The 26,270-nt window shown below is 38.6% G+C and overlaps 1 protein-coding gene across 1 annotated transcript in view; it reads left to right on the top strand.

The window, feature by feature from the left end:
- Positions 1–24,662, top strand: part of LOC126095739 (S-phase kinase-associated protein 2-like) — a 188,316-nt gene extending 163,654 nt beyond the window's left edge. The window contains exons 10-11 of the mRNA XM_049910508.1: positions 6,256–6,483; positions 22,673–24,662. Coding sequence (XP_049766465.1) covers positions 6,256–6,483; positions 22,673–22,814 — 370 coding nt within the window. The 3' untranslated portion in view covers positions 22,815–24,662. The remainder of the gene's footprint in view (positions 1–6,255; positions 6,484–22,672) is intronic.
- The last annotated feature ends 1,608 nt before the right edge of the window (positions 24,663–26,270 follow it).

Genomic DNA, 26,270 nt, shown 5'->3' on the forward strand with positions numbered 1-26,270 from the left:
TGGAGATTGTCTCTCAGGAAGGCATCAAGTGAATTTTTATCTGCTTTTTTTGAATAGGTATTTTTTCATTTATTTTTTGAGGATTTGGAGGCTAAAATATTCAATCTTGCTCTGTGTTAACTATCTGTTTTGATGTTCATTATTAGCTCTGGATTGTTTATTGCTAAGGGGTCAAGTGCGTTTTCACAACTGTTTATTATTAATGTGGGCTCATGAACTAAATGCTCGAAATAATTTTGAGAGAATGCATTTAGCACAATTTTGGATGATGTTTTATGTGTACTCCTGGATTTAAACATGTATTTTCATCAACAAATCAAGGGTAAATTAAAGTCACCACCAACTATAATTGTATGAGTCAGGTACATGTTTGAAATTAAACTCAAGTTTTCTTTGAACCTTTCAGGAATTGTATCATCTGAGCTGGAAGGTCAGTAAAAGGATCCAATTATTATTTTATTCTGGTTGTAAAGAATGACCTCTGCTCATACCAACTCACAGGAACTATCTGCTTCAAATTTCGCTACAAGATAAACTACTTCTAACAACAACCAACACGTCTCCACCAATTGTCTTTAGCCTATGCTTTCGGAACACTGTTAGGTTCTTCACAAAAACTTTGGCTAAACTAATCTCCGGCTTTAGCCAGCTTTCAGTGCCTATAACGATTTGAGCATCAGTGCTTTTTATTACCACTTAGAGTTCTGGTACTTTCCCACCACAGCTACAACAGTTTTACCAATTGTTCCTGTATCTACGTTCTTCCTATGTTTGACCTGCACCCTTTGAGACTGAAACCCTTTTTGTATTTCCCCAGGTCCCTCTAACCCCTCCCTCTAACCTAAAAAACTGCCCAGTCCACACCACACAGACCCTGATACCCCATGTAGCCATCTCCAGTGAGTAACGGATGCCTGACCTATTCAGCAGAACCCAAAACCCAATCACCCTGTGGCACAAGTTGAGGAATCTGCAGCATACACAATCACAGAACCGTCTGAGCCTCTGATTTAGACCCTACACTCGGATTTGTACCAAAGATGCCTGCACTGAGATTGACCCCTCACCCACGGTTGAGTGGGAGATCATTACTAAGTCTGGCAGGCAGTGAAAAGCATTCTGAGGGTTGATCATAGGGCCTCCCTGGTTTATTTGACGAACAGGCTTCAGGCGTTATCTGTGGCTTACGATGTCTCTAAGCTGGATGCAGTTGTCCACCCTGTTCCAGAGGAAGCATCTCGGCCCACAAGGTCTGGGCGTTCACATAGGGTGGGTTTGCTGGTAGTTGGGAGTTCCAATGTTAGGCGCATAATGGGCCCCTTAGTAACATGGTTGCCAAGGAAGGGAAGGAAGCTAGTGTGCAGTCCATGTCCCTACTGGGGGGAGGATGCTCCTGGATGCCATGAAGAGTTCAGGGTCCAGCCAACTCCAGGTGGTTGCTCATGTCAGTACCAATGACGTGTGTCACTTTTGATCGTTGGAGATTTTCTCTGGTTTTGGGCGGCTAGCGGAAATGTTATAGACTGCCAGTCTTGCTTCTGAGATTAAGACGGAGCTCACCATCTGCAACATCATTGATAGAACCAACTGTTCCTTTGGTGCAGAGCCGAGTGGAGGGTCTGAATCAGAGGCTCAAGCAGTTCTGTGACCGTGTAGGCTGCAGATTCCTTGATTTGCACCATTGGGTGGTGGGTTTCCGGGTTACGCTTAATAGGTCAGGAGTCCGCTACACATAGGAAGCGGCTACATGGGTAGCAGGTACTGTGTGGAAGGGACTGGGTGGTTTTTTAGGTTAGAGGGCCTCAGGGAACCACAGATAGGGCATCTGTCTGAAAGGGGGCAGGTAAAACATAGTAAGTTAGTTGTAGAAACAATCAGTATTGTGGTTGTAAATTGTCGTAGCTGTGTTGGGAAGGAACCGAAGCTCCAACCCTAATGGAAGGCACTGAAGCTCAAATAGTTATAGGTACAGAAACCTGCCTAAAGCCGGAAATAAGCTCAGCAGAAATTTTTTCTAATGATTTAACAGTGTTCTGAAAGGATAGATGAAATACAGTTGGTGGTAGAGTATTTATTGCTGTCAGAAGTAGTTTGCCTTGTAGTGAAATTGAAGTAGATAGCGAAATAGCGTGTGTAGCAGTTATACTTGACAATCAGACTAAACTATTAATTGGATCATTTACTGACCCCCAACTCAGAAGATATAGTTGCTGAACAGTTCAAAGAAAACTTGAGTCTCATTTCAAATAGGCACCCCACTCATACAATTATAGTCGGTGGTGACTTTAATCTACCCTCGATATGCTGAAAAAATTACACATTTAAACCTGGCGGCAGGCATAAAACATTGTCTGAAATTATACTGAATGCTTTATCAGAAACTTATTTTGAACAGTTGGTTCATGGGCCCTCTCGAAGAGTAAATGGTTGCAAAAGCAAACTTGACCTCTTAGCAACAAATAGTGAGTATCATGACGAATACAGGAATTAGCGACCACAAGGCAGTAGCTGTTAGGCTGAATACCATAACTCCTACAACCATCAAAAAGTATATCTGTTTAAAAAAGCTGATAAAAAAGCTCTTAATGCCTTTTTTAAGCGACAGTCAGCACTCCTTCCGATCTGATCATTTAAACATTGAAAAGTTGTGGAATGCTTTCAAAGAGATAGTATTGACAGCACTTGAGGGATGTACACCACATAAATTAATAAGTGATGGTACTGATCCCCCATGGTACCAAAACGGGTCAGATTGCTGTTGCAGAAGCAGCAAAAAAAAAGCATGCCAAATCTAAAATAATGCAAAATCTGCAAGATTGGCAAAGTTTTGCAGAAGTTCAAAATATAGTGCATACTTCAATGTGAGATGCTTACAATAATTTCCATAATGAAACACTGTTTAAAAATCTGGCAGAAAACCCAAAGAGATTCCGGTCATACATAAAGCACACCAGTGGTGAAACGCAATCAATACCTTCACTGTGCGATAACAACGGTGAAGTCACTAATGACAGTCCCACTGAAGCAGAGTTATTAAACAAGACTTTTCTGAAACTTCTTCACCAAAGAAGACAAAGTAAATATTCCTGAATTCCAATCAAGAACAACTGCCAAGATGAGAAACATAGAAATAGATATCCTCAGTGTCGCAAAGCAGCTTAAATCACTTAATAAAAGCAAGGCTTCCAATCCAGATTGTATACCAGTCAGGTTCCTCACAGTGTATGCTGATACAATAGCTCCATATTTAGCAATTATATACAACTGCTCGCTCACAGAAATATCTGCACCTAAAGACTGGAAAATTGCTCAAGTGACACCAATACTCAGAAAAGGGAAGGAGGAGTAATCCGTTGAATTACAGGCCTATATCACTAACGTTGATTTGCAGTAGGGTTTTGGAACATATACTGTATTCGAACATTATCAAGTACCTCAAAGAAAACGATTTATTGACATGTAGTCAGCACAGATTCAGAAAATATAGTTCTTGCGAAACACAACTAGCTCTTTATACTCATGAAGTAATGAGTGCTATCGACAGGGGGTGTCAAATTGGTTCCGTATTTTTCGATTTCCAAAAGGCTTTTGACATCGTTCCTCACAAGTCTCTTACAACCAAACTGCGTGCCTTTGGAATATTGCCTCAGTTGTGTGACTGGATTCGTGATTTCCTGTCAGAAAGGTCACAGTTTGTAGTAATAGACGGGAAGTCATCGAGTAAAACACAAATGATATCCGGCATTCCCCAAGGAAGTATTTTAGGCCCTCTATTGTTCCTGATCTGTCCTCAGTAGACGTCTTAGATTGTTTGCAGATGATGTTATCATTTACAGTTTTGTAAAGTCATCAGATGACCAAAACAAATTGCAAAGTGATTTAGATAAGATATCTGTATGGTGCGAAAAGTGGCAATTGCCCCTGAATGAAGAAAAGTGTGAAGTTATTCACATGAGTACTGAAAGAAATCTGCTAAATTTCAATTGCACTAGAAGTCACACAAATCTGTGGGCTGTAAATTCAACTAAATGCTTAGGGATTACACTTACAAATACCCTAAATTGGAACGATCACATAGATAATGTTGTGGGTAAAGCCAACCAAAGACTGCAATTCATTGGCAGAACACTTAGAAGGTGCAACAGGTCTACTAGAGAGACTGATTACACCACACTTGTCCCCCTATTCTGGAGTATTGCTGTGTGGTGTGCGAACCGTATCAGATGGGACTGACAGATGACATCGAAAAAGTACAAAGAAGGGCAGCTTGTTTTGTATTATTGTGATGTAGGGGAGATAGTGCTACACACATGATATGTGAATTGGAGTGGCAATCATTAAAACAAAGGTGTTTTTCGTTGCGGCGGGATCTTCTTATGAAATTTCAATCATCAGTTTTCTCCTCCGATTGCAATTGAGTTCTGTTGGCACCCACTTACATAGGGAGAAATGATCATCACGATAAAATAAGAGAAATCAGGGCTTGCACAGAAAAAAAAATTTAAGTGCTCGTTTTTCCTGTGCGCCATTCGAGAGTGGAATAGTAGAGAGACAGCTTGATGGTGGTTCATTGAACCCTCTGCCGGGCACTTTATTGTGAATAGCAGAATAATCACGTAGATGTAGATGTAGAAGATCCACAGTTAGTCCTGTCTAGTGTTGAAATCAGCTTTCATCTCGCAAGCAAGACTGGCAGCCTTTACCAGTTCTGTTAGCCACTCGAAACCAGAGAGAATCTCTTCTGATTCAAAGTGACACATGTCATTGGTACTGACTTGAGCCACTCCTGCAGTTGGCTGCATCCTGTGCTCTTCGTGGCATCTGGAAGGACCCTTTCCACATCTGGAATGACTCCATCCAGTATGCCCAGGGAATGCACATTGGTTTTTTTTCCCCTCCATGGTAGCCATGTCCCTAAGTGGCCCCATACTCTCGTAGGCAGAGAAGTTCCCTCTGAAACAGGGCAAGTGACTACATCTGGCTGAGGGATAGTGTCAGCCACAGATAACACCGGGAACCTGTTTGTCAGACTAACTGGGGAGGTCTTACATGTGGCCCCCTGGGAAGTCTTTTGCCACCTGCCATGGCCCGAGGGGACCTTTCACTCGACCATGGGTGAGTGTTCAACCTCAGTGCAACTAGTAACTGGGCTAGTCACCAATGCGGGCTGTTCAGCAGACTCAGATGTGCTGGTTGTCCATTGGATCCGCACAGTTGGCCCACAACAGTGATCTTATCCACTGCAGCTTCAAGCTATGTAACTGAAGCCATCACAACCTGGAGCTGAGAGCGAAGTGTCACCAACTCGGCTTCCATTTGCACACAACTGTCACAATCCCTATCCATACCAAAGACCTTGGAATATTTCCCCTCACAGACAAACAAGGACAATTCACACACACTGTGGAACTCTACTGTGGGCGTGGAGGAAAACACAAGAACTGTGTCCATTAAATTAGATTGACACGCAGAGATTCTACCAACTGAACTACCAAAGTACACACATGAGATTAAATAATTTGCTTATGATTTGGAAATGGTAATAAGTCACAAAATCGGTTTACTTTCCTACACAAATGAACACATGAGAAATGTTAAAGATTAAATCATCACTCACGAAATTAAACTACCAAAACACACAGATGAAACTATACAATTTGCTCTTGGTTAGGAACTCATAAAGTGGCACAAAATCAGTTACTTCCCTGTGGTTGCTTGTGTCTTGGCCTGCTCTGCTGCTGCTTCAATTGGAAACCATGAATGTAACTTTATTATCAGTACTGCAAAGAGCAAAGGGACTTAGAGTCAAATACAGTTCCAAATTTTTGTCCTAATCCTACTGTAATTCCCCAAGAATAAATTTCAGCCAACAATTTTTTGATGCTTTAGGTGAATAACTGTTTACTCATGATTACAACACTTGTGAGTATATACAGCAGAATTTCAAGCATCTGAGGTACATGAGTGAGCAAATGGAAATAGCACAACCAGAGTGAAAGAAGAAGGAATTAATGAGCATCCTCCAGATAAACCTCTAGTCCATCTGGTTTGTAGAGTAAGAATTTGCTAATAATACAGAGCAAGCAGGCAATTATGAGCAGTTGCTCCACCTTCAAATTACATCAACTGAAGTTTTCTGTTAAATATATGCATTTGCAACCATAGGTATTGTATAGTTACTAATGATAGTGTTTGAACTGTCTGTCTGTCTGTGTCACTCGACTTATTTATCAGAAAACTTTCTTTATGTTACAGGTTGAATATCTCTCGATGTGTGGGATTAGGTTCAGCAGCCATGTTTTTCATTGCCCGTCTTCCAAAGCTGCGCACACTCTGGGTTGAGTACACAGACTTCAGGCGTTTACGTCCAGGAATAAAATGCATAATTGACCTACCAGAGTTGCGGCACCTCCACATGGGAATGACCACAAATCTACAATATGTACCATTTGATTCCTTCCCAGAGAATCTTTCAAATCTCAAGTAAGTTAAAAAGGAACATCAAAGAGTCTGAGGATTCTCTCAGTCATTTGAAAAAGTGTATATATGTAATGTTTTGTCACAATCTTTGTTGTTTGTTTATTAATATTTCAATTGAGGTTTTGTAATGAATTAGGTATCAAATATGAGTATGGAGCTGAGCTTAATTTTCATATATTCACACACCTGCTGGTACACAAATTTGGCATACACCCAAGTGGAGCTCAGAGCATACACATGACTTGCTTTCAGTAGACCAATGTTGTAGGCCTATAGTACATGGAAAATTACCAATGATTCTTTAGAGATTGATGTATTGTGAAACTCATCTTGAAAGAAGAAGTGACATAGTCACCATTCTTTCACAGCCTCAGTTGTGGAAGCCAGCTCTCATTCTCACACATGGTACATTTCTTAAGCAGCACAACATTTACATTTTATCAGCTAGAATGTGTTTAGGGACATATCACAGACTATGGAAGAATACATATTTATATTCTAAACAAATCGGTAGATGATATCAATGTATTATACAATCTCATCTGACTAAATTTCTTATATACTCTCACTTTGTTGCATAATTGGCTGATGGCTCTCCTGCCAAATCTTCTGTGTGTCTTGGGGATGGAAGGATCCCCTAGATTTCATTACAAGTTATGGAGCAGTGACTCGATAGTTCTCTAGATTCAGAGATTCAGGATTATTAAATGACATACCTTTGTTTATTAACATAACTTTTGTAGTTTACATTACATTACATTAATATTTGTTCGATAGATCATGAATATGACATATTGTAATGATGTGGCACGTACTAGTTTAACATGTTTTTTGTACACAACATAATTTTTTTACTATTACTGCTTCATATTATCTGTTGAGTAGAAGGACTAGTCATTCAGAAATTCTTTTAATTTATTTGTAAATACTGGCTGGCTACCTGTTAGACTTCTAATGCTGTGTGGCAGCTTAATTTACCCCTTTCTGTCCCAAAGTCAGATTTAAACTGGAATAGGGAAGATCATCCTTTCTTCTTGTGTTGTAGCTGTGTACATTGGTGTTATTTTTGAATTGGGATGGGTAATTAATAACAAACTTCACAAGTGAATATATGTGTCGCAAAGGTACTGTGAATATCCGAAGTTCCTTAAGTAAACGTCTGCTAGATAATCTTGGCTGGGCTCCAGCTATTATTCTGCTTACATGCTTATGCGCAATAAATACTTTTTCTCTTAACAATGAATTACTTCAAAATATAGTGCCATATGGAAGCAGAGAATGAAAGAGAGTATAGTAGGCTAATTTACTGATATACACTCCTGGAAATTGAAATAAGAACACCGTGAATTCATTGTCCCAGGAAGGGGAAACTTTATTGACACATTCCTGGGGTCAGATACATCACATGATCACACTGACAGAACCACAGGCACATAGACACAGGCAACAGAGCATGCACAATGTCGGCACTAGTACAGTGTATATCCACCTTTCGCAGCAATGCAGGCTGCTATTCTCCCATGGAGACGATCGTGGAGATGCTGGATGTAGTCCTGTGGAACGGCTTGCCATGCCATTTCCACCTGGCGCCTCAGTTGGACCAGCGTTCGTGCTGGATGTGCAGACCGCGTGAGACGACGCTTCATCCAGTCCCAAACATGCTCAATGGGGGACAGATCCGGAGATCTTGCTGGCCAGGGTAGTTGACTTACACCTTCTAGAGCACGTTGGGTGCCACGGGATACATGCGGACGTGCATTGTCCTGTTGGAACAGCAAGTTCCCTTGCCGGTCTAGGAATGGTAGAACGATGGGTTCAATGACGGTTTGGATGTACCGTGCACTATTCAGTGCCCCCTCGACGATCACCAGTGGTGTACGGCCAGTGTAGGAGATCGCTCCCCACACCATGATGCCGGGTGTTGGCCCTGTGTGCCTCGGTCGTATGCAGTCCTGATTGTGGCGCTCACCTGCACGGTGCCAAACACGCATACGACCATCATTGGCACCAAGGCAGAAGCGACTCTCATCGCTGAAGACGACACGTCTCCATTCGTCCCTCCATTCACGCCTGTCGCGACACCACTGGAGGCGGGCTGCATGATGTTGGGGCGTGAGCGGAAGACGGCCGAACGGTGTGCGGGACCGTAGCCCAGCTTCATGGAGACGATTGCGAATGGTCCTCGCCGATACCCCAGGAGCAACAGTGTCCCTAATTTGCTGGGAAGTGGCGGTGCGGTACCCTACGGCACTGCGTAGGATCCTACGGTCTTGGCGTGCATCCGTGCATCGCTGCGGTCCGGTCCCAGGTCGACGGGCACGTGCACCTTCCGCCGACCACTGGTGACAACATCGATGTACTGTGGAGACCTCACGCCCCACGTGTTGAGCAATTTGGCGGTACGTCCACCCGGCCTCCCGCATGCCCTCTATACGCCCTCGCTCAAAGTCCGTCAACTGCACATACGGTTCACGTCCACGCTGTCATGGCATGCTACCAGTGTTAAAGACTGTGATGGAGCTCCGTATGCCACGACAAACTGGCTGACACTGACGGTGGCGATGCACAAATGCTGCGCAGCTAGCGCCATTCGACGGCCAACACCGCGGTTCCTGGTGTGTTCGCTGTGCCGTGCGTGTGATCATTGCTTGTACAGCCCTCTCGCAGTGTCCGGAGCAAGTATGGTGGGTCTGACACACCGGTGTCAATGTGTTCTTTTTTCCATTTCCAGGAGTGTATTTATCACCAAAATGTGGTATAACCCTAATAGCATAAGTAGCTGAACCTAACTGTTTCAGCAGATCATAAAAGTGTTTCATCAATTCAATTTCTAATCAGTGCACACACCCAGAAATTTTTTAACATTCTGCCTTAGCAACAGACTTCTGTTCAAAGTCTATATTTACCCATGGTGTTATGGCATTTACTATACAGAACTGTATACTCTTGAGTTTTCTCAAAATTTAGTGAGAGTCCATATGCAGAGAACCACTTAATAATTTTCATAAGACATTATTTACAATTTCCTCATCTAATTCTTATTTTTTGAGTGTGATTACTTACTTGTATCATCAGCGAAAAGAACTAGGGTTGCATCTTCATGAATATAGAGTGACATGTCAGTAATATATATTAAGAACAATAAGGGACCCAAGACTGAACCCTGTGGGACACCATTCTTGATACCTCCCTAACATTGGAGGACTCTGCTGATTTTTGCAGACTATCTTTTCTGTTAATTTCAACCTTCTGCATCCTTCCAGTTGAATATGAATTAAACCATTTGTGCACTGTCCCATTCATTCCACAATACTGAAGCTCATTTAGAAGAATTTCATGATTCACAGAGTCAAAAGCATATGAGAGATCACAAAATATCCCAATGGGTAATTCAGAGCATTTAATATTTGATCAGTGGTAGCATATATAGCATTTTCTGTTGAAAAGCTTTTCTGAAAATCAGACTGCCATTTTGCTAATATTTCATTTTTACAAATATGTGAAGCTGCTCTTGAATACTTTACTGTTTCAAGAATTTTGGATAAAGCTGTCAGAAATGAGACTGGGCAGTATCTGTTAGCATCAGACCTTTCCCCTTTTTTATGCAGTTGTTTAACAATAGCCTATTTCAGTCTATCTGCAAAAATACCCTATTTTAGTGAGCTACTACATATGTGAATGAGAATTCTGCTTTTCTGTTGGAAATGCCACCAATTCCATGTGAGCTTTTACTTTTGAGTGAATTTATTATTTTCCTTGTTTCAGTAGGAGAGGTGGGTTGAATTTCAGTTCTATCAAATTGCATAGGGATTGCCTCTTCCATATATAGCCTTGCATTTTCTAATGAATAGCTGGTTCCAATTTTTCTCCACAACACTTAAAAATGATTATAAAAAATATTTTCTACTTTTGACTTTTTGTTAACAAACTTTTCTGAAAGACAGTCTTCCTGTGTTTTAATTTTATTGTCAGAGGTGCTGATCTTAGACATAATGGACATACTTCTGTACTTTTTAATAACTTTTCTCAGTACAGTGCTGCAATTTTTATAATGTTTGACTGTTTCTGGATCATTACTCCATCTAGCTATAAGATACATTTCTTGTTTCTGTTTACAAGATATTTTTATCCCTTTACTAAACCATGGCTTTTTAGATGGTTTCTTACAATTATATTTCACTGGTTTCTTAGGGAAACTGTTCTGAAATATGTTCACATAGGTATCAAGAAATAGGTTAAATTTTAAATTAGTATCAGGTTTCCTGTACACCTCATCCCAGTCAAACTGTTGCAAGCTTTCCCTAAAATTTGCATTTGTTAAATCGTTAACTCAATGCACTGTTTTGGAGGACTGGTTTGCATTACTGCATGGAGCTGTGTTATATACTGTAACTAGCTGTGCATTATGATCAGACAGACCATTTTAACAGGAAAAGTATGCATTTGATTAAATTTATCTTAGTCTGTCAAAACGACATCTATCAGTGTGCTGTGTTTACTGTACAACCCAAGCAGGAAAATCAGTAACTGACATCAAATTGAAAGACCCAAGTAATACTTCAAGGTCAGGCTTTCTATTAGACTCTTTCAGAAAATCTACATTGAAAGCCCCACGAACAATAATTTGCTTCCCTCTGTCTGACAGATAGCACAACAAAGATCCAAGTGTTTCAAAAATAACTGAAAATTTCCCAATGGGTACCTGTACACAGCTACAGTTATAAAAGTACCATTATTTAGTTTAAGCTCACACATACACACATGCATCTATATGTTGCTCAAAAGAAGCATGAAAAGGACTGTTTTCGACTCAGGAGGGACCCTTATAGACAGACCCTCTTTAAGTTTCTTCCTAATTACTGGATATGAAAATCAGTGATAAGATATTAGTTCCTGAAAGCAGTACGACAGAACTGTCAACACAAAAATTCAGATTTGAAAACTAAAAGATTTCTGAGCGCCTTTAAGTATAAGACATTTTGAAATTCATTACATGGTCACCAGTGTTTGAGTGCATAGTGGCCCATGTAATCATAAAGTTGCTGGTTTGAATCTTGCTAGCACTAACATTTTTTAAAACTTTTGTTTAAATTCCATATTCATTCACAAATGGAAATTTTAATTAACAAATATTGAATCATAATATTTTAATACAAATAACGTTTTTGTTTTAATTATTTGTCATATGAAAATAAATTAAAATTTGGTACAGACATGTGAAATGCCTTATTGCTAAATGGAAAAGTTGTGTACATCAATGATATGTTCAGTTTCTAGAAACAAAGAAAGTATTTTATTTTTTATTTGACATTTTGCATTTTTGTATATGAATACCTTAATTTCCTTGTGATTAGTAATAAATATGAAGAGGTAATTTTTAGAACTTTTTCCAGTTCATGGTGGGATGATACAGTAGTTGTGATAAATGTTTTGAAGAGATAAACAGTCTTGGCTGCAAAGCTTGATCTTTTTTTGCAGCCAAGACTGTATATCTCTTCAAAAAGTTATTTTTACCAAAAAATTACAGTTCATTATATGTTTATTAACATTTTCATTTGTTAGTAAATATGGAAGTCCAGTAAAAGTAAAGAAAGAAAATTGCTACTAGTGAGATATCAACCAGCTACTTTATGAATACTAGATTTTCACTCTATGCAATGAGCTACCAGTGACCAGTAATAAGTTCAAAATGTTTTGTACCTGAAAGTGCTCAGAAATCTTCCAATATTGCACACTTATTCTTTTTTGAGAGTTTTTGAGAATCACATCATACTGCTTTAAGAAACTGATCCCAAGGCACTGACCTTCAAATCTTGTAAGTATGAAGAATATCGAAAAGGGTCAGTTCATAGCATCCCTTGTCAGGATATACCTGACAATTTTACCATAACACACAAGCTAGAGGACATAAAGAAAGCAACAGCTGAATTTAATGAGCAATGATTTGCACCTTGATTAGCCTGAAGGAAGGCTGCAAAATACTACACTATGATAGTTGATCTTAGAATAGCACAAAAAATGAACTCAGATCAAGCTGAATTTCTGTTGTTAATTTCTAGAATTATTTAGAGAGAAACATTAGCGTATGTAACAGCTGCTGTCATGAATGGCTGAACCAGTACGTGATCATGTTGACATAATTTTGCATGTGTACTCATTAGCTTTCAGAGTTTACTGTAATTTTGTTGATGTCATGTTTCTTGAGTGGGCAAGAAATTTCAGGAGCTCAAGAGGAAGAAATTGGTCTCTTACTCTTCTAGCATTCCTGTAAGGAGAATTACACTTCCTTTTATCATTGCTTTAATATTTGTGATTTATCAAATTATTAAAGTAAATATGGAAAATACATGTTAAAGCTTCATCTTTTTTCTAGTATGTATTTGTATGCACCAGTAATGCTTTAAATAAGGGCATTAGTGGCCAGTTTTGTAGGCTCAAAATTCTTCTGAGTGGCTGGTCTCTAAAATTTTAATGTCATGTTATTGCGCAGTGAGCTAGAACCAACATTGACTAGCAAAATTTTGCAGATCCTTTCAAGTTCTGTTGCAACCATGAATTAACATCCTAGTGATACTACAAAAGAACAATATTTCATTTTGTGTAAATAAAAGATGAAATGAAGTAAATAATAAAAAAACTACTGAACGATGAAATATTTTTTTCCATGTGTATGGTTAGAATGTAAATATTGAGTGTAGATAATAATTGCTTTGATAAGAATTCTTAGAGATGACTCATATTTAATGTAAAAAAGTTTAAAGGGGTTTCATAGACACTTGGCAGCAGAGTAAGAAAGGGAAATTTGAACTATTTCTAGTGAACAGCAAACTATATGTATATCTAAAAACAAAGATGATGAGACTTACCAAACAAAAGTGCTGGCAGGTCGATAGACACACAAACAAACACAAACATACACACAAAATTCAAGCTTTCGCAACAAACGGTTGCTTCGTCAGGAAAGAGGGAAGGAGAGGGAAAGACGAAAGGATGTGGGTTTTGAGGGAGAGGGTAAGGAGTCATTCCAATCCCGGGAGCGGAAAGACTTACCTCAGGGGGGAAAAAAGGACAGGTATACACTCGCACACACACACATATCCATCCACATATACACAAACACAAGCAGCTGTTTCCTGTAAAGAAAAACTGTTGCACCACATGGTCATGAAGCAGTCCACACAACATGTTTAACTTTGAACAGCTGCACACAATTTCCATGCTTAAGTGGGGATTCTCGGAGCACCATGCTCTCATATTGTGTTGGTTTACCATCCCAGACACTTGAAAGCAAGTGATGTCCATAAACATCACCATTCTCAGATTGTATGGGTCACCATGAATGTGACTCAGAACTTCAATTGCAAATGATATGCACTTTGGCCCGTCTTCACACAGAAGCTGCACCTTTTAGGCATAAAGCTTCATTTTCTGGTGTAGCATCCTGTGCACTGTAGTTGATGGTAGCTGCAGCTGTTGAGAGACCCGATAGATTGATTTGGGTGCACTTTGGTTAAATGCCTGTTGCACCTGTTCCACACCTGCGCCACTCATTCTTGTATGGCCACAACTTGTCCTTTTCATGAGATATTTATATTCCTTAAACCTCATCTACCACTGTCTGATGATCAGATGTGATGTTGGTGTGCTCGGTGTGGGTGTCAGATTTGATGTATCAGCCATTCCACACAGTGTGCCAGCTGCTGGCAGTAGCCAATTTCATCAATAACTATAAAGGAAGAAAAATAGTCCTTGTGTGTGTGTGTGTGTGTGTGTGTGTGTGTGTGTGTGTGAACTGCATGCAGTTGCTAACTGACAGGCCACTGCCTAGTGAAATCATTACACAAGAGGAACAAGAACAGACAGATGGAGTCAATGCTCCTGCACCTGCACCCCCCCCCCCCCCCCACTCCCCTGTTCATCCCATCTGCTGTCACACTGTAGGTGTCAGCAACAATTAAACTAAACTACACAAGCTTTTAGTCGCACATCCATTGTCCATTGTTTCAGTTTAGCTTTCTATTTACTTGTACACAGTTGTACGTGTTTACGATGTGTAGTGTGTAATGTGTTGTGCACCACGCCGTCCAAAAAAAGAAAAATTGTTTCGTGGATAGCTGACCATCCGGGAACTTTTACATATGATGGAATTGTTTTATATTGTCGAGTTTGTGAGAAAAATGGTTTGTGCAAAAAAAGTTTCAAACAGAGGAGCATGTCAAGACAAGTCTTCATTCCCAGGAATGCAGAAAAAAGGCACATGACAACAACTTTTGTCCTCACAGAAAGCTACCTAAATGCATGACTATGTATGTTTTCATCATGCTCGGCAAATGTCTGAAACTGGGAAGCAATACCACTGTGCTCTACAGTGGAGAAATTCCTTAAAGGAGTTTCTTTCCTGTATTTCCTTTCATATTTACATACCAAACCATCAGTAAATACTCCATAAGTACAATGTACTATCTGCGGTTGAAGTTCAATAATCCTGATGAGAATTGGTGTAGCAGCATTGCCAAACATGTCCCGTATTTATTCAGATCATCACTGAACCTTGTTTATGAATTCAAGTTTAGTGTTATGTTGTATAACAAGTTTGTGAACTGTGTTAATTTTCTCAATCAAGAACAAAAGTGATATTTGTGTGTGTGTGTGTGTGTGTGTGCGCGCGCGCGCGCGCGCGCGCTGTCACATGACTTTTATCATTTCGTTGTATTTCAACCTGACACACATATACATTCAGTATTCTCGTACTGGTATTCTGTATATCAAAATGAGTGAACTAAGCAATTGAAGAACTGTGAACTGAAATGAATGATTTTCAGTTAACAATTTAATCATGCCAATTACGTTGAAGGCTAGCACAACTTCTGCAGATTTACTTGACTTTAACAGTATCGGCTCTACAATCCAAAGAAAATAATGCACAACAGCCGTGTTAATAATGAAATAGCACTTTACTACCCCTTTAATCACACTCATTCATTTACACTCCACTTGTGAACCGTTACATAAAATTGTTCAGAGCAAAGAGATCTCTGGAACCAGCTACAGATTAGAAATTTTGTGCTTTGGTATCATGAACCAAGTGTGGTATCAATCTCAAAAGGTTATTACACTGGACATTCAAAGTGATCTAGCTGGTCACTGATGCAGCCACTTCCATACCGAGTGTACTGGTTGACCAGCTGAAATACTGGTGCACATAACTACCTGTAAAGAAGAGACTGCATTTGAAAGATGTTGCTACACTGGCCAAAGTTCATGTTGACATCCAGAAGCTGTGCTGAGTTTCTAAAACTGCGGCAAAACCTTTGTATATGAAGAAGCCAAATACATTTAGCTGTTGACAGTGTCTTGTTCCACCTGGTGGTGGAAGCAGTACAGAAACTTCAGTGTCTTCTGCTCTATGCTTTAATAATTTTAAGTTCCTCATGATGGTCCTGATAGACTGATTTCTCTTCTTTCCACTTTGCCAAAAGGCAATAGCTCATTTTGTATACTTCTCTGTTATGAACAAGGGCATAGTGGTATATAGTGGTACTACATCTTCACAGCAGTACTAATGAAGCTGGTCAACAAATATTGCTGATTGTTGTCATCTCCATCCTCACGTAAAGAAGCACTGAATGTCAGTTCACTATTTTACACATTTTCATTCATGATGGTATCTATGATTGCTCAAATGAAACTGAAAGGTATAATAATAGCACAAAGAAAACCCCATACACTTTCATTGTCCTGTGTAGAAGTTAGTCAGGAGGTGATGTATATCTATGCTTACCAATCATGACTTTCGTGAGCTTTCATTCTTTGATGTTTAAATGTTGTCATTTTGGCATCATTCCTTTCTGCTCCTGCAGGTGCCACACTATTGCTTGTTGGATGACCGACATTATGAGACAGCTGGGCAGTGGGTTGGAGCGAGTGACAAACAATCAGCGCACATGAAATTTAAAAGCTGTACGTTCAGGTCATAACTGTATACTGTCAGAACGATATCTTTTCAAATTTGCACACATTATTGATTACTGGGGCTAATATCTTGCAAGTGTGCTTTTTATCCTTAAAATACTAGGTCAAGTTGGTGATGTGTCCTTGTTAGTGGGGTGGGGCGGGGGGGAGGGGGGGGGGGACACTGAATTGAGCTGCTTGATTAACTTATATGTGTGATGCCATTAAAATTTGTTATTGAATTGGATTCCAAGGAATTTTAGATACTCTTATTTCGTGTATGATCATTAATGTCTATGTACTTCTGGTGCTGAAATGTTATTGTTTGTTTGAAGTTGCATAATATGTCTTTGTAAGATGAAGGCTTAACCCTTTAGCTGCAAATCATTGTAGCCTTGTGCTACTATCACCTGAGCTATCTGTGGTAAGGTTGAATTTGGACCTGTGATTAGTATTTTTGTATCATCAGCAAACATTACAGTTTTTGTCCTGGCCGTTGGTGTCATTGGAAGCTTATTCATGCAGATTACTTATACAAGGAGAAACCAGTCATGTGTCACTATTGTAAATATGTATGCTAGTAAACTGAGGAGATATGGTGTGCCAATGAAACAAAATAAATGAAATGAACATTGCCCTATCTCAGTAAGTAAAACATGACTAACAGATGCTGTATCTGGTAGTCAGTGCAATTGCAAATGTACTTTTTTTTAAATTTCAATAAAATACACCTTGAAGAGTAATAAATTATATTGATTTGGATACAGCAGCAATTGCAGTGCAAACCTTTTGTGCTGTAAGAATTTGTTATGTAAAACACTTGCCGAGTACCTGTGAAAATTCTGGACCTGTGTAAAATTGTGAACTTTATTGAAGGCTTCTATTCAGACACTTGTCAACCAGTCTGGCGTGCCAACAGAAGACAGCAAAGGAAAGCTGGATATTTAAAGGGGGGAGGAACTACATCTCATGGTGGAAACTCTTTTTTAGTGTAAGATCAGTGTCCAGTGGGAAACTCAGCCAGGCAAGTACTAAAGATGTTAAAAAAGTTCAAGATAGTCACAAAAGTAAAGTGAAAAATAATGTTAGTATATTTCATCAAAATACTGGGGGATCGAAGAACAAAATTGATGAGCTTCTGCTTTGTTTAGAAGATATAGAAACTGAGAATGTAATAGATGTACTATGCCTGTCTGAGCATCACATTGTCACTGATATGCAAAAGATTAGCATCAATGGGTACAAATTAGCTGCACATGTAAGTAGAGATAATATGATGAGAGGAAGAGTTGCCATATACGTCAAAAGCTTCCACAGTGTAAAAAATTTAGAAACTAAAAAATTTTGTGTAGAGCAACATATGGAAGCATGTGCCACTGAACTAAAACTAAATGATGGCACTTTCATAATTGTAACAGTGTATAGGTCCCCCTCAGGGAATTTCCAGCTATTTCTAGAAAACTTGGATGCTTTGTTGTGCTCTCTGTCAGACAGGGGGAGGCAAATTATCATTTGTGGGGATTTCAATGTTGATTCCCTGAAAGAGTGTAATAGGAAGAATGACCTTGTAGTATTACTCAGTTCTTTCAATTTGAGCTCCGTCATTGATTTTCCTACTCGGACAACAAAGAACAGCAGGACATTGATAGATAACTTTTTTATAGACCAAGATAAGTTTAAGGACATAAATGCTTATCCTGTTGAGAATGGTCTTTCAGATCATAGTGCACAGCTAGTTACAGTACATGACATAGCTCCATGCAGTATATCAAATCAGAATTTCAAAGCAGTGCATTCAATTAACAATATAAATATTGCAAACTTTAGGGAAAGCCTACAGCAGCTAGACTGGGATGAAGTGTATAAGGAACCCGATGCAAACTTGAAATATAACTTATTTCACGATACATTTTTAAGGGTATTTGAAAATTGTTTTCCCAAGAAAATAGTTAAACATAATTCCAAGAACACATATAAAAAACCTTGGCTAACTAAAGGAATAAGAATATCCTGCAACCATAAAAGAGAACTGTATCTAACAGCAAGAGGGAGTACTGACCCCAAAATTGTTCAATATTATAAAAACTATTGTGCGGTACTAAGAAAAGTTATTAAAAAGTCCAGAAGCATGTGTATCATGTCTGAGATCAGTAACTCTGATAATAAAATTAAAGCAATTTGGAATATTATTGAAAGGGAAACAGGGCAACCAAGAGCACAGGAAGACTTTAGTGCCATAAAACTGAATGACAAGTGTACTAACAAACAATCAGAAATTGAAAATGTTTTCAATAATCATTTTTTAAATGTTGTGGAGAAAATAGGATTTAGATCTTCACTAGAAGAGGCAAGGCTACTAATAGAAGAGGCCATACCTGTGCAGTTTGAAACAACTGTATTTCCACCAACCTCTCCCTCTGAAATCAGTAAAATAATAAACTCACTGAAAAGTAAAAGCTCTTACGGAATTGATGGCATTTCCAGCAAGGTACTTAAAGCTTGTTCCCCACAGATAAGTAGGATTCTCGGCCACGTATGTAATAGCTCTTTGGAGCAGGGTGTTTTTCCCGATAGACTGAAATATGCCATTGTAAAACCATTGCATAAAAAGGGGGATACGTCGGATGTCAACAACTACCGCCCAATCTCTCTTCTGACAGCTCTATCAAAAATTTTTGAGAAAGTAATGTATTCAAGAGTAGCCTCCCATATTTGTAAAAATAAAGTACTAACAAAATGTCAGTTTGGTTTTCAGAAAGGCTTTTCAACAGAAAATGCTATATACGCTTTCACTGATCAAATATTAAATGCTCTGAATAACCAGACATCACCCATTGGTATTTTTTGTGATCTTTCAAAGGCCTTTGATTGTGTAAATCATGGAATTCTTTTAGATAAGCTAAATCATTATGGTTTGAGGGAGGGCAGTGCACAAATGGTTTAATTCAAACTTAACTGGAAGAATGCAGAAAGTTGAAATAAGTGGTTCATGTAATGTTAAAACTACAGCTGATTCCTCAAACTGGGGGGGGCTATCAGGTACGGGGTCCCACAGGGTTCGGTCTTAGGTCCTTTACTGTTCTTGATATACATTAATGACTTACCATTCCACATTGATGAAGATGCAAAGTTAGTTCTTTTTGCTGATGATACAAGTATAGTAATAACATCCAAAAACCAAGAACTAAGTGATGTAATTGTAAATGATGTTTTTCACAAAATTATTAAGTGGTTCTCAGCAAACGGACTCTCTTTAAATTTTGATAAAACACAGTATATACAGTTCCGTACAGTAAATGGCACAACTCCAGTAATAAATATAGACTTTGAACAGAAGTCTGTAGCTAAGGTAGAATTTTCAAAAATTTTAGGTGTGTCCATTAATGAGAGGTTAAACTGGAAGCAACACATTGATGGTCTGCTGAAACGTCTGAGTTCAGCTACGTATGCTATTAGGGTTATTGCAAATTTTAGTGATAAGGATCTCAGTAAATTAGCTTACTATGCCAACTTTCATTCACTGCTTTCGTATGGCATCATATTCTGGGGTAATTCATCGTTGAGTAGAAAAGTATTCATTGCTCAAAAACGTGTAATCAGAATAATTGCTGGTGCCCACCCACGGTCATCCTGCAGACATCTATTTAAGGATCTAGGGATCCTCACAGTAACCTCACAGTATATATATTCACTTATGAAATTTGTTGTTAATAATCCAACCCAGTTCAAAAGTAATAGCAGTGTGCATAGCTATAACACCAGGAGAAAGGATGATCTTCTCTATGCAGGGTTAAATCTGACTTTGGCACAGAAAGGGGTAAATTATGCTGCCACAAAAGTCTTTGGTCACCTACCAAACAGCATCAAAAGCCTGACAGATAGCCAACCAACATTTAAAAATAAATTAAAAGAATTTCTAGATGACAACTCCTTCTACTCATTGGCTGAATTTTTAGATATAAATTAAGGGGGGGGGGACTTAAACATTAGTGTCAGGCAATATTTTGTGTAATGTGATATCTTGTACAGACATCTTTTATTAACCTGACACGTTCCACATCATTACGAAGTGTCGTATTCATGATCTATGGAACAAGTATTAATCTAATCTAATCTTTAAATCTCACATTTATTAAATCATTCTTGCAGGAGGATCATACAAACATACAGTAGTTTGACAATAGCACAGGCTCTCATGTGAGACATAATAAGAGGCATCCCTGGCAGTGAGCAGCATGTGAAATATTTGAAAACAAATAAATCACCAGTTCCACATGGAATCCCTGTTTGGCTTTGGCCCCTTATTTAGCTTTCATTTATCACAAGTCTGTTCCCCAGGGCAAAATCCCAAGCAACTGAAAAAAAAAAACCAACAACAACTACTGCAGGTGACTATTGTAAAAGAACAGACTCACAAAATTTTAGACTAATATCCTTAATATCATTTTGCCACTGAAATCTTAAACATATTTGGATATAATAAATTTCCTTCTGTCCAAAAATCAGCATGGATTTTTAAAACATTGCTTTTACAAGACTCAGATTATTCTTTTCTCACATGATATTCTGTGAACTGTGAGTGAAGGGCAGCAGGCAGATTCCACATACCTAGATTTCCAGAAAACATTTGACACAATGCCCCACTGCTAACTGTTAATGGAGGTCCAAGCATACGCAATAGGTTCTTAGATATGTGAGTGGTTCAGAGACTTATTAATTGATAGACTCCAGTACACTGTCCTGGATAGTGAGTGTTCATCAGAGTCAGTGATATCATCAGGAGTGTCTCATGGAAGTGTGAAGGACTGCAGTTTTCTGTACACATATATGATTAGATGAATATGGTGAGCAGCAGTCTGCGACCATTTACTGATGAAGGCAGTATGAGTCGCTTGCTGCTTGACACAGTTGCATTGATTAAATCTCCAAGCATAACATTGCAAAGTGATATGAAATGAAATGAGCACATAAGACCACTAGTAGGAAAGGCGGATGGTCATCTTTGGTTTAGTGGCAGAATTCTAGGGAAGTGCAGTTTATCTGTAAAGGAGACTGCATATGGAACACAAGTGCAGCCCATTCTTGAGTACTGTTGGAGTGTTTGGGATCCAGACCAGAATGGATTAAAGGAAGAAATCAAAGCAATTCAGATATGTGCTGCTAGATTTGTTACTTGAAGGTCTGAACAAAATGCAGGTGTTACAGAAATGCTCTGTGAACATAAATCCATGGAGGGAAGACAGTATTCTTTTCATAAAACACTATTGAGAAAATTTAGAAAAATGGCATTTGCGGCTTACTGCAGAATGATTCAACTGCTGTCAAAATACATTTTGCATTAGGACTTTGAAGGCAAGATAAGAGAAATTAGGGCTCATGCAGATGTATATGGACAGTCTCTTTTCCCCTCACTCCATTTGTAAGTGGAACAGAAAAGGGAGCAGTCAATACTGGTTCGAGGTACCCTCCACCATGCACCATATGGTAGATATAGATGTAGGTGCACAGCTGCTAGGTAAAACATCAAACAAGTACAAATGGTGTCCAGGTCATAATGTATATATATAATGACAAAACCAGATAAAAACAACAGCATATTTCTTGTGTTTATATGGTCCCATTTGACATTTTGGTAACAAATGTCCATAAAACAAAATTAAGAAATATATACTACCAAATTTATTTATTGGTCCAAGAATCAGAAGAATGAGATCTCATTCCGGAAACATCCCCCAGGCTCTGGCTAAGCCATGTCTCCGCAGTATCCTTCCTTTCAGGAGTGCTAGTTCTGCAAGGTTCGCAGGAGAGCTTCTGTAAAGTTTGGAAGGTAGGAGACGAGATACTGGCAGAAGTAAAGCTGTGAGTACCGGGCGTGAGTTGTGCTTCAGTAACTCAGATGGTAGAGCACTTGCCCGCGAAAGGCAAAGGTCCCGAGTTCGAGTCTAGGTCGGGCACACTGTTTTAATCTGCCAGGAAGTTTCACTAACATAAATACCTTACAAGATTAAGGAATGATTAAGATTTAAATCTCTTTCCAGCCTTTCAGATTTGGGTTTCTCATGATTTTTTGATTTCAGATGCTACAATGATATCTTTGAAGAGGATGTGGCTAGTTTCATTCCCAGTCTTTGTCGAATCTAAGATTCCACTCACTCTCTTATGAACTAATTTACCTCCTTTTACAGCAGCTTATGGTATATCACCACCACCATATGAAACAGGAAAGGATTTATTTTTTCAGGTCACTGGATGTACAATGCTCCAAATTTGATGCTGCGGTAATGGAAAATTTGAAGAAACGGATGCCATCCCTAAAAGTTCATGTTACTCAGTTCCAGTACCAAGACATAAACAGTGCAGATACAAGTGATGATGAAGTTTAGTACACACTATTTTGGAGTTACATTTTTTTAATCATGTTTGTACTTCATAGTGATGCTTAGAGGGAAATTGTACATACTTTTAACTGTGATTGATATATCACTACTTCTGGTGCTGCAAGATAATTGTGCAATTGTTTTGTATCTAGTCATTTGTTATTCTGGAGTTCTCATTTAGTTTGTAGTATGTTTTATGCTCTCATGTAAGGCAGCGTTGGACATTTTAGTTATAAATCAAACAGATTCTGATACATAGTATATTTGTTTATGAAAAATCAGAAATTATTGCCACAGGTGCAGTCCTGACACCTACGAGCAACTGAAGGCAGTGCTGCACAATCTGGGATATCAGTAATTGCTGGGACTATAAATCTTGTACAAATTAGTATTTTTCTCATATACCCTCTATTTGCTGTGAGTTGCTGGATGTGCACATTATAGTGGAAATGTGCAGTCTGTGAGAAACCAGTCCTTTTATTTGACACTGTCAAGGAAGAATGATTATTAATTGACAGTGTAGGCTGATGCCTGTAATACACACAATCCCAACCACAACCACAAACTGCGACTAATTATTCAGATAAGGGGCTGCAAGAAAAACTTCCACTTCCCCTGACAGTGATCCGTTGGATTCTAAATCGCACAGCTAAGAACACTGTAAAGATTTCGTACACCTAAATGCCATGGCCCAGAGGTTCCTAGCTTGCGAGCCAATCAAAAACTAATACATTGCATTACTCATCAGTGTCAGAATCTAACTTCTTTCCTTCAAATATCAAATCATTTGAGAGTAATAGCCTCCATATTTGTTGTGCTTGTTTTCCCTCTTTTCACAGTATCACTGTTTTAAAATTTTCCTGTTTCAATGGTATGAAGAGGGATATATGTAGTCATTTGAAATGTGTTCACAAATAATGGTGTATGGCGCATTTTTCGGTTTCTAGGAAATTGACAAAAACCATTATTTCCAGAAAATTATTGCAAAATAATAATGTAATTACAGATATGTATTGTTTGTGCATACAAACTATTGAAAATACTTGGTTGTGCTTTTTAAAATTGCAGTAAGCATAGGTTTTATGAAAATAAGTGAATATTAAAATGGAAAAACACTGTATAGCAATAGATATACAGCATTATTCCATATCTGTCTTCTGCTGTAATGATAAGGTTGTCTTGAATCCAAAAGTTGTAAGTAAGAAAATTATAACAAGATACAAAATAATATTTATTGTAAACTGATAACTTTGGTCTTAAAAAAAGTAATAGAACATTCCAGCCCAAGATGCTGGAGTTGGCAGTCCTGTGTGCATGAGGTGTGCTTGCTTGTTTCTACATGTGTGTGTGTGTGTGTGTGTGTGTGTGTGTGTGTGTGTTTCTCTCTTTACTTATTAAGGCTGTGGCCAAAAGCTATATGCGAGTATCTTTTAATCATGCCTGTCTGCAACTTGACATGTCTTCTTTACAGTAAATAGCAATCTGTCTTTGCCTATATTGTTAATAGAAAATGAGTTTGTTATAAAGTTGAGAGACAAATCTGTGCATGAAACTCAGTTGTCAAACTGCAGATTTTCATTAAAATTCCTATATTTTGGTTCAGGATATTTCATCATGTCCAATAAATTATTTTCTTCTTCTTATGAAGTTTCAGTGTCCAGTTGTAGAGCAACCAAAAATCAAAAGGCAACAGAAAACTTTTTACTTGATGTTCACAAACTGTTTGACAATACAGTGTCTTCCCCATGTGCGAAGCACATTGCAACTAGATGCATGCTTATGTCACTAAACAGTCTCAGCCAGAGTAATTTTCAAAGCAAGTGGCTTTTTGGAAACTTAACTCATTGGATCCTGTCTCCTCATTGGATCCTGTCTCCTTGAAGTCTTCCATCATCTTGTGAATGGTCAGCTTTGAAGGATTGACAAAGCCCTCAGCAATGGCGTGCTTCCATTCTGAAGGAACCATAACTTTTGACACTTTTTTCTTTTCTCGATCATTGTAAAGTCCATATCAGAAAGTAGGAAACTATGACCTGAACACACAAACTTTTGATGTATTTCTGTAAAGTACTTGCAGCCGATCAGATAGAAATAGGGCGCTAAAAATCTACAGTTATTTTTGTGCCCAACACAGCAGTAAGACAATTCCATCAGTTCGTGTCTCATACCTTCCTCAAGTGTATTGTAATTGTTTGTCATGAATTCAAGCAGATGGGAAACTATTTCAGCTAAATGTCTCCTTGTGGTGGATTCATCCCACAAGTTTACTGTGATGTTTTCAGTACCAACATCATGAACCATGAAATTAGATGATGACAACTGTCTCTGGTAGAATACCATGGATTGCGTCAAAGTAGGACGAAGTAAAGCCTTTCGTAGGTCAGCACAAACAATTCTGTAAGGTACACATGCTGTGCTGTGGGGCGATCAGTATGGTTGAAAATGAACACACTTCATACGCTGCGATCGCAGTGTAGACACTTTTATTGCTTCGTGATTACCGGTTTCAACAGTCTTATGCTGCCGTCCTCGGATGATCTGTACCTTCTATAAAATTGTCCTGTTACATTACATAAAGTCAGAGTGGGTATTTGGGAATGCTTTTTATGCTTTGACTTCGTGTAAATTAACTTTGCAATTTTCTGGAAGGAGCAGTAAAAGCGTGTACACTGTGATTGCAGTGTATGAAGTGTGTTCATTTTAAACACATATAATAGGTATATTGTTTTTCCTTTTACCTGTTTCTGTATCGTTTTTTAACACTTTGAGCTGCATCATACAAAAGCAGATCAAACATACCCTCTCAGGTTCAGTGTTGTGTAGTTCTGTTTTGTCAGAAGCTGCAATGATTTTGTTAAACAACAAATTTCACTGTCTGCAAGCATCTAACCTAGTACTCTGAAATGTAAATTAAAATCTGTTTGATACACACTTTGATAGTATGATCTGCTTATTGATTTTCAGGAATTTTTTTGGTAAACACTCAATACATTCTAGAGAGTTTGAGATCAGGAGGCAGACATTCTTTTGAGTATTTATTCATGTTGTAATGGCTCATCTGCTTTGGAAAACAGGAAATGTGATCCCAAATCAGAGCCATGCTGTCATGTGATATGGCATGTGGCCTACTGAAATGTTTTCCTCGACTGTCTTTAGAGTTGGTCATTCCACCTTGTAGTTTATATTGAAGAGTCTGTATTCATCGCTGGGTGATGCTGAATATGTCAAACAATATTTTTTGACGCATTTCTTTTGGCTGGAATTTGTATTTGAAAGTAACTTGTTTCCGTGAAACATCATCTGTCGTACCTTTCTTTCATCTGGCTAAGCACACCTATGTTGATGGATTTTGTCAAGTAAATGGACAGCTCATCATATATCAAGGCGCGATATTCTTTGTCCAACTTTAACTTAATTGCCAGGTTTATATCCTTGCATACTTCTTTTGAGCACACTTCTGCA

This window comes from Schistocerca cancellata, chromosome 8 (assembly GCF_023864275.1).
Source record: "Schistocerca cancellata isolate TAMUIC-IGC-003103 chromosome 8, iqSchCanc2.1, whole genome shotgun sequence".
In the NCBI taxonomy this organism is placed as follows: Eukaryota; Metazoa; Arthropoda; class Insecta; order Orthoptera; family Acrididae; genus Schistocerca; species Schistocerca cancellata.